The sequence below is a fragment of the Monosiga brevicollis genome, genomic scaffold (genome assembly GCF_000002865.3).
Source record: "Monosiga brevicollis MX1 MONBRscaffold_26 genomic scaffold, whole genome shotgun sequence".
Classification (NCBI taxonomy): Eukaryota; class Choanoflagellata; order Craspedida; family Salpingoecidae; genus Monosiga; species Monosiga brevicollis.
The window spans coordinates 212,261-221,187 of record NW_001865063.1 but is presented as its reverse complement, the minus strand read 5'-3'; the positions used below and the strand labels follow the sequence as shown (position 1 = coordinate 221,187).

The following is an 8,927-nucleotide window of genomic DNA, read 5'->3' as shown; positions in this document are numbered from 1 at the left end:
CCCCCCCCCCCCCCCCCCCCCCCCCTTTTTTTTTGATTGTATAGGACTTGCTTCGTTCCTTTGGCTGCATTCACGGTTCCCTGCCCACCAAGCGCCGCAAACCTAAGAAGCCGAAGCGCGCAGAGCCAACCACCGCTGAAACTCACCAGCCCGCGGCCACACAGGCCAGCAAGGCTGAGCCCGCAACGTCTTCAACGCCCACCCCCAACAGTGATGCGACGCCAGCCCCTTCTGCACCTCGTCCATCTATGCCAGCAAGCAAGACAGCACAGGTTCAGCAGCCGCAGGATCGTTCCGTGGCGTCTGTACCAGGTCCGGCTGAAGCGACCTCGCCAGCGGCAGCATCCACCGCCAGTTCTTCCAAGGCTGCGGAGCGCATGCGCAAGGAAAAGTCGTGAGTGGCTAGCCCAAACCCAAATTGTTTCCCTTGATCCACCCCTGACCCGTTGCCACCGCGGTTGCCTCACGATTCCTCCACCTGTAGCAGAAGCAAGAAACACCGGGAAGGAACTGCGCCGACAGGCGCTTTCCCCAGCGCACCCAGCACGTCACAGCCTGGCAAAGCAAGCAGCCTCGGCAAAAAGCCGAGCCAGAAGGCGCCTCGTAGCCTGAAATCCGCAACGAAGCCCGCAAATGACTCAACAGGTCTTGCCACATCGAGCAGCCAGACCATGGTGCCGCCATCGGCTGCTCACAAGAGCAAAGCCACCGTGCAAGCCGCCGCCACACCGGCACCGATCCCCGTCATCGTCTCGTTCAAGAGTCTTAAGAAGCAAGCCATTCTTGCTCAACGTCGACGTGCAGCTGCTCAAGCAAACTCCACGTCAAGCTTGGACAGAGCCCAAACCAAGCAGAGCCCTCCATCCGTGACTTCACCCGTCGCGGTGCCCAAGGCCGTGTCAGCTCCTGACGAGGCCACGCGCTCCCTAGCACAGCCCACACCAAAACAGCAGCTTATGCCCAAGCCGGCGGCTTCTAGTCCCGCGGCTGCCAAGCAGCTGCCGACGCAAAAGCAACAGCTGAAACAACTGCAGAAGCAGTTACAGCAGCTTCGATCCAAGCCATCATCTACGACGCCGACAGTGTCAATAGCCAACAGAGCTGAGCCGGCCGAACCAATGCTGCCACGGCCTGCTGAATTGAAGCACGGCCAGGAGCGTCAATCGGAGATTGGCGTGCTGGCGCTACAGACGCAGACGCAGGCGCAAGCAAAGCCTGCCCGCGAAAGTGGTGAAAATGAGGCGCCAGTGCCGAAACGGCCGCATCGACTGTCAATAACAGAAAGCAGCCAGCCCATGGCTACGAGCGAGCCGTCCACCCCCACGACAACGACGACGCCCGAGCCACTGCCCGGATCGGCCACCAGCGCTGTGGGGCCTGCATCTACTCACAACTCACCCGCGACATCGCCACCGGCCGTGCCCACACCGGTCGTAACACCACCCAAAGCGCCAAAGGCTAGCAAGCCGTCTCGGCCCAAGGCCAAATCGTCTTTGGTGCCATCCTCGGAATCGTCTCCTCTATCGCCACCAGACGTGTTTTTCCAAAAAGACAGCCGCTGCCCCGTACGTGTTTTCAACCAAGTCGTTGTCCCGCTCTATCAAGTGCTGTCAGGGATGTGAGCTCACTGTCGTGTGTTGACTCTTGTCTGCGGTGTCAGCAGACGGTGCGCATTGGTCCTAAGGATCAAGGCGCTACACAGCGCCATTTTTGCGAGCTCTGGCAGCAGAAAGAGGCGGCTCATCTCTGCTACGACGCCGCTCGCGAGGCCTTGCATGCCGAGCAGGTAAGCGAGCCTGGAGGCAGATTGGGCGTTGTGCGCGCGCTTTGGATGACGCAAATTTGATGCATGCTCGCAGCGCACGGAGCGTTTGCAGATGGTCCGAGCCCAGGCACGGGTGGTAGAGCATTTGCTGGCTACGTTTTATCGCGACCATCAGCGTTTGCAAACGACGTTTGATGCCTTGCGTGCGGTAGGTATTTTTTATTCTGATGGCAGCCAGAGTGCAGGTGGGCAACGACCATTGCAATTTGGCCGTAGGTTTAATGCGGGGGCGGGGGCGGTGCTATTAGGGACTGATTTCGGAGCGGGATGCGGCGTGCAGTCCGTACATTCAGTACAAGGTGAGTGAGTGCATGGCCCATCCTGTAGTCTCCTGTTGCTGGTCAAGAGGCTCAGCCACCAATACGGTCGTTCGCTTGCGTATGTGTGTGTGTGTGTGTGTGTGTGTGTGTGTGTGTGTGTGTGTGTGTGTGTGTGTGTAGCGTTCGACGGCGCGCGAGCCCCACTCGATCGACACGAGCTCGTCACTGTACGCGTTGCAGCTGGCTTATCAACGGGTAGGTGGATGATTTTTTAAAAGCCACGAGGCCGTCTGTGTTTTGGGCCCGGGGCTTCTTTCTCTGATGCAGTTGTGGGTCGATGTCATGGGGTAGGATTTGGATGTACTGCAACAGCACCAGCGACATGAGCGTGTGGGATTGCGCGCACAGCAACAATTGGCCTGGGAGGAGGTGAGTCAGTCCTGGTCCGGTTGCTGAGTCGGCCAGTGGCGTGGCGTGGCATGGCGATCTGATTTGCGGCTCTTGGGTGGTCATGGGTGATGTAGGCGGAAGAGCACTTGGTGCCTTTGATTGAGTTGCCGTTGCTGAGCCTCTTGTCGGCATGAGCACGCTCCTTGTGTGTGCAAGGCGTGGTGTTCCACGCTAGACTTTGTTGATGTCTCTTTTCTCGTTGCTTTTTGTCCGGTGGAGGGGGGTTTCCATTTCTCGCGCTCTCCGCCATTCATTTCGCGCGGACGCAGTTTGACTGTGTTGTTGTGCGGTGTTTTGCGCGCTGTTATTCCTGTGCATGTAAGATGGGTGTTGGTTGTGAGATCCGTCAAGGTGTGTTGCTTGCTTGACAGACGGGTGCGTGGCTTGACAGACGGGCGCGTGACTCTCAAGACCACGCGCAGCGTGGGGATGCGTCTCTCGTGTCGATTGGCGTGCCTCTTGCGATCGGGTCTAGTTTCGGTTGGTGAGCATGTGTTTGAGCCATTGCCGGTTCTTCTCGCCCCGCTCGCCCCACATTAAATATGCTACAAACGTGACCAAATGACCCAGCCAGTCAAGCACGTGAGCACAAGCGAAGCGAAAAGGGGATTCCTGCGCCGAATGCAGCAGCTCCAGCTCAACAGAGAAACCAAAACAAGACCCCAAGAAGAAGACGCCACCCACCCAACCAACCAACCAACCTACCAATGCTCGCATTCACGGTGGCCGAGCAGAGCAACAAAGCCCCGACAACCCGCATCCGCCGTGCTCGCGCCACCTCGGGCGCCTCACCCCCCAGCATCTCGTTGGAGGAGGCAGAAAAGCTTTTGATAAACGAGGGGGATGTTGAGATAGATGAGAGATGAGAGAGAGAGAGAGAGAGAGAGATTAAAAAGAGAGAGATTCAAGAGAGAGATTCAAGAGATTCAAGAGAGAGAGATTCAAGAGAGAGATTCAAGAGACTCAAGCAGAAAAAAAAAACGTTAAGAAAGAGGGGTAGTTTAAAATCAATGAGAGAGAGAAGTTAAAACCCACCCCTCTAATTTGTAAAGTGAGCCGGACATCAAGCACACGTTCAGGACGTGGTGCGTGTGTGCGTTTTCGAGGACCTGGAGGGAAGACGGCGCCTCGATTCGGACGGCGCCTTGATTCGGACGGCGATTGTGGCGGAGATACTTTGGGTTGCCGTGGTTGGGTTTGTATCTCTCTCTCTCTTTCTCTCTTTATATCCTTTTTTTTCAAGTCCCTTGGTGGGGTGGCCCACCGCCTCCAAAAAGCAACAGCAGCAACAACAACTCAGCGTCGTCGTCGTCAGTGTCGTCACCTGTTGGTCTGAGGCAACGGCTGTGCGCAGACCCTTGGTGGTCGCGCCTCCTTTTCAAACTTGGCGTTGGTAGCTCAGCCCTCTTGCTGACTTACTGAAACAATTTCATCTTTGGCACCTCGCGACCAGTACGACGGCGGCTGCGACCACGTCACCGGCGCCACGGCGCTCAAACCTCATGAGCGATAGCGCCGGCCCTCCCGACTTGGAACGGGCATCTTCCATTGTGGTGCCCCGGCATTATCTGCCTCAGTCAGTCTCCGATCCGCCCCTTGATGACAGCTACCATCTCTGGGAGGAAGACGAGCTGCTCCTCGAGTCTGGCGGTGAGCGTCCTCTGCTCGTGCAGCCGCGTCGCACCTCGCTCCCGGCAGGGTTTGATACCGAGCTGGCCGAGGGCTCGGCTGGGCATGGCCATCGCGTCGGCTTGCACGAGGTTCTGACCTGCACAGATAGCCCCTACCGTGTCGACCGCAACGCCTTGCCCCATTCCTTAACTCTCCAGCGCGGACCCTCGGCGCTGACCTCCATCCTTGCACCCTTGACCCTGCCCCTCTACTGCTTGGGCCTCGCCACTCCCATTCGCGAATGGGAGATTAAATACGATGCCGAATACGGCCAGCTTGTGCTCCTCCGCCACAACCGCAATCTCCTCTGCACCACCAGTGAAGACTTTGGCTCCATCGACAACATTCTCTTTGACACAAACACCAACGAGCTCGTCGCCGTTTTTGCTGACGGCTCACAAGTCGCCATAGCCAGCTCTAGCCTTCCCATTTGCACCGCCCACCATGCCGCCTCTCGCGCGGCCTTTGCCGATGATGTACAAATGCTCATTGCTCAAAACTCCATGTAAAAATAAAAAATTATACGACTCCCCGTGTGTCTGTTCTAGCCAACAATCCGCCATGCCAACGGCATTTCAGAGTCCTCTTCGCTCCCAACATGCGTCTTCTGCTGCTGCAGCCTGCTCTTGGGTCGCCTTCCATAGCGTCTTGGTCAGTTACACGCATGTACACCAGCGTGCCATCCCACGCTCTTCTTTCTGCACCTCTGCTGCGCAGAGGCCCCCCGGCCTGTTTCCCCCTCTCTCACTGCCCGCGCACCATACCGAGCGCGCACGACATGAAATTGAACGCCGCTTTATTCTCTTGATCAAGTTTCAGTTTCTTCAGAGCAGATGAACACATGCACACAGCAACAGCAACTCCGACAGCAAGACCCGTCTCGTCACACCCCTGTCAACTCCTTTGGCACTTCGACAAAAGAGAGCTGCGCTGCCAGTCACAAAAGCCCGTACATGCGGGGCAAACATCCTCCAGCCTGCACCTCGCGCTGGCACCGATGCTCAAACACGCCTCATGCCACTGGACATGGGTGCCAAGTCTCTCTCTCTCTCTCTCTCTCTCTCTCTCTCTCTCTCTCTCTCTTCTTGCTTTTACGTTACCCGCGGCGATTGGTCCCACTGGACTTGCAGCTTTGTCCATTTGGACCACAGGATCCGCATCACGTCAGTTGCGCCCACATCAGTCGGGCTTTCAGCCTTGGCTTGGCCGCGCACAAAGCGCACCTGTGGCACAGCACACGATTATTCAGCAGACCAAGCAGTAAACAGGGGCCGTGCAGCAAGTCAAACCAAACATACCACCGAGCCTGGTTGGGCAATGCCGTTGTAGTGATAGACGACAAACTGCTCCGGGGTGCCGTTTTCGCCTTCAGCTTTATAAAAGTGGGCCAAAAACTGAGGCTTGAGCACGATGCCCAGTCCATCCCTGTCAAGGGCTAATATGTGCGCCGAGATCCCGGGTACAACAGCAACGGTGTTGGTCAGCCATCATCGCTTGGGTGCGCGCTCAGCAGAAGACAAGGGGGAGGTGGCGTCTGAAACAAGACATGGTGCGGACGATTTGGCGGGGCGGCGGTCGTACCTGACACAAGCCGCGTGCGCGCTTCGTTGTCCTCCATCAACAATTGAAGCTCATCAAGCAAAGCTGGTAGTTGCTCCGGCTACGGGGGAAGTTGATTGAGTCCAAGGGTAGCCCCATGAGCAAGTGGCGACACCGCTCAAGACCCACGCGACCAATTAGTCAGCGTACCATGAGAAAGCCATTGGCGTTGGCATCATGCCGATCAAAAACAGTGCTTGCGTGTTGCCGCGGTGAGTCTTGCACAACGAGGCGCGAGTCCAAGCTGCAACCAAGCCAACAGCCAGGGCAGACAGTCAGGCGACCAAGAGGGAGCCAATCTTGAGCAAGCAAACGCGCAAGCGTTCCCGAGGTCGATCGCCTGGGCAAACCTGAAAAGCAAGGTAAAGTGTGTTTCAGATCCAAGTACCCAGATGGGAAACTCGGGATTCTTGAAGTAGGAGCCACAGGTACAGTAGCTACGGACACACGTTTGCATGCTTGGGTAAGCCTGGGATACGCTCTTCGAAATCCCCTATGCATTTTACAAAACTCGCTGTCGTTTACCGTAGTGACTCGAGCAAGGTTAGATAGCCAATGGTACTGCGGCGAGGAAGGCCACGCAAGGCTGCAATCACATGCCGAGAACAAAAGCAAGCACAGTGTCAGGGGCAAGCAGGACGTGGCAAGCCAAGGAGTAGATGGGCGTCGAGGAGGAATGTGTGGGACCAGCGCAGTACGTGAGCTTACCGAGACCACCCATGTCATTGTCGCCATCCCACACGTTGGGCACGGCCGTTCCGGTGAGGGCTAGGTTGAGCAGAGCTTGGCTAACGAATGGAAAGTGGAAAAAGAGGTGAGTTAAGGAAAGAAAAGGAAAGAAGAGAAGACCCCAAGATTGGGTCATGACCAAGATGTGAGTTGAGGCGAGGTCAAGGGGTGGATGGGGCGAGCAGAGCGCGGGGGATGCATTAACAAACTTGCAGTGCCCAAAGGGGGCAGAAATGAGTGAATCTTGCTCCACACCCATGTCCTCAGCCAGACGCTCCGTGCCGCGAGTCAGAACCAAAGAGTAGACGAGTGCCACGACGGCAAAAGGGTGCTGCATGGGGCGTGGGGCGTAGTTGGACAAGTGAAGCAAGACGCAGTGTCAAGGGCAAGTGCAGCTGACTTGATGGAGTCGGCAAAGCTCAGCAACCACCAGGCTTTTGACGGAAAGACACAGGCATCTCTTTCAAACCTGGAGGCTGGCCTGTAGACTGAGGAGATGGGGTTCGATCATGTCTTGGTCATGGAGGACAGCAATCTGGGCATGCTGGTGAAAGTCATCCAGAGTCTGGTCTCCCGCGTCGAGTGGCGCGGTGACCACGGTGACACCTGCCGCAGGCCAAACCACTGGCGCGTCTTTGGCGGGCGAGGAAGGGGCCATGGCTGCTTGCAGAAGCATGGTCGTCAGAGCTGAGACAAGGGCTCCATACTGATCCTATAGGCCCAGGTATGAGCACGGGTGGTGCCACAACATATGGTGGGAGCTTGGCGGGGGTGGCATGTGAGCTGTGGGCTTTCGGACCTTTGGGGTGCGCCAGCCACCGGGAACCGTGGCTTTGCCTTCGGGGTAGATGAGGTGCTTGAGCAGAAAGGCTTGTACTGGGGCAATGACGCCGCAGGGTCCACCAGCGTGCTGTACGAGTGCCGAAGGCTCGGCGTCGTGGAATTCAAAGCCTGCCGACCCCCGAGCCCAGTGCATGTGAGCAAAGATAAATAAATCAACAAGTCGTGTCTTGTGTACCAAAGCGGCCCGCTGCAGCGCTGGACATGCCTTGCAACCATCGGCGCACAATCTCGGCATCTTGGCTCGCGGTGCCCCAAATCAAGTCGGCCACCGAGCCCAACCTAGCCGCCATGCACACGGGTCAGTGTCACGCGGAGCAGCTCGCGCCACTGGCCCCAAAAAGTCACCAAAAACGTGCAACGTACAGCTCTGGAGCCGCCATTTCACAGGCCAACGGGTCGGTCCAGATGGTCTTGCGTCGTCGTGCTTGGACCCACCCAGCTTCGCGCGTTTGGATCCCTTGCCGCTATCAATCTCCTCCTCGTCCGTCGGTCGGTCGGTCGGTCGGTCGGTCGGTCGGTCGTCGGTCGTCACGTTCGAGTTGCTTGTAACAAATGCTTGTGGTTGTTCACTAAGCAAGAAACTCAAAAGCAGACAACGTAAGTATTAAAGTGGGTATTTTACTTCAAAAACATTGTAATGTTATAAAGCTGTATCCTCACACGACTGAATGAAAATCTGCAAATACGTACATAAGAGCGACATAAACCCTTTCACACAGCCCCTGGGCTCCGGTGATATTTTATCTGACAATTCCAAGTCGTGATGTCAGACGAGAATGTCATGGTCCAAGTCTCTTGGGAGACTATGCGTCTTGAGGACTGCAGAGCAACAGTTTCCGCCTTTCTGTTCGAGATTTGAACCCCCAGTGCATATCGGCTAATATTAGCATCTGCACCGTCTTTTTTGACCCCCTTCTGCGTTTGTAACGGTGACCGCTCATCGCATTGAAGCATGTTCACGCTCCCGCAACGTGTAGCAATGCCCTCCCTACCCAAGCGCCAACTCATCACCACACGAAAAAGGGAATATGGGGGAAGCGGTCCCCGGTCTGTGTGGCAGCCGGGTCGGCGGTGCCCTGTGCCGAGATGGGAGACAAGACAGCCTTCCTTCCGATCACGGCTCGTTGCAAACCAGCTTGCCGTCTCTGAGCAAAGTAGTTTACGGCCCAACCAACTCAAACTCAAACTCAAAGTCCCCCCCCCCCAGTCCAACTCAACCCGCACACGCCCACTTTAGAAAGGCAATGGAGCTCTTACTTTGAGCCCTGACCAAAGCAACGTTTTCTTTGTCTTCCTGCTTCATAACCACACATACGTCATGGTTTAATACACACTTTCCCTTTAATTTCCCATACTTACACATCACCCCTTTCGTTCTCTCTCTCTCTCTCTCTCTCTCTCGCTGACTGTGTGTGTTCAAGTGACGACGTGGCCATTTTTTGAACTTCAAAGGGAAACAGGTACAGACCTTGCTCTCTCACTCTCGATGTGTGTGTGTGTGTGTCTCTCTCTCTCTCTCACACACAGACACACACACTGTTCTTTCTTGG

At 56.3% G+C, this 8,927-nt stretch overlaps 2 protein-coding genes across 2 annotated transcripts in view; one reads left to right on the top strand and one right to left on the bottom strand.

The window, feature by feature from the left end:
* MONBRDRAFT_38485 (uncharacterized protein) overlaps positions 1-4,715 on the top strand; it is a gene marked incomplete at both ends in the record, with an annotated part of 6,469 nt that extends 1,754 nt beyond the window's left edge. Inside the window, 7 exons of the mRNA XM_001748894.1 lie at positions 45-394; positions 485-1,565; positions 1,664-1,786; positions 1,860-1,973; positions 2,074-2,124; positions 2,266-2,340; positions 3,933-4,715. Coding sequence (XP_001748946.1) covers positions 45-394; positions 485-1,565; positions 1,664-1,786; positions 1,860-1,973; positions 2,074-2,124; positions 2,266-2,340; positions 3,933-4,715 — 2,577 coding nt within the window. The remainder of the gene's footprint in view (positions 1-44; positions 395-484; positions 1,566-1,663; positions 1,787-1,859; positions 1,974-2,073; positions 2,125-2,265; positions 2,341-3,932) is intronic.
* Positions 4,716-5,297: 582 nt separating this feature from the next.
* Positions 5,298-7,667, bottom strand: MONBRDRAFT_28423 (uncharacterized protein; the record flags this gene model as incomplete). The annotated part of the gene is made up of 11 exons (XM_001748826.1): positions 5,298-5,429; positions 5,505-5,641; positions 5,788-5,866; positions 5,956-6,049; positions 6,156-6,242; positions 6,331-6,391; positions 6,514-6,593; positions 6,744-6,865; positions 7,004-7,246; positions 7,334-7,485; positions 7,553-7,667. 11 exons carry the CDS (start codon positions 7,665-7,667, stop codon positions 5,298-5,300), a joined length of 1,302 nt encoding a protein of 433 aa, XP_001748878.1.
* Between the last annotated feature and the right edge of the window lie 1,260 nt (positions 7,668-8,927).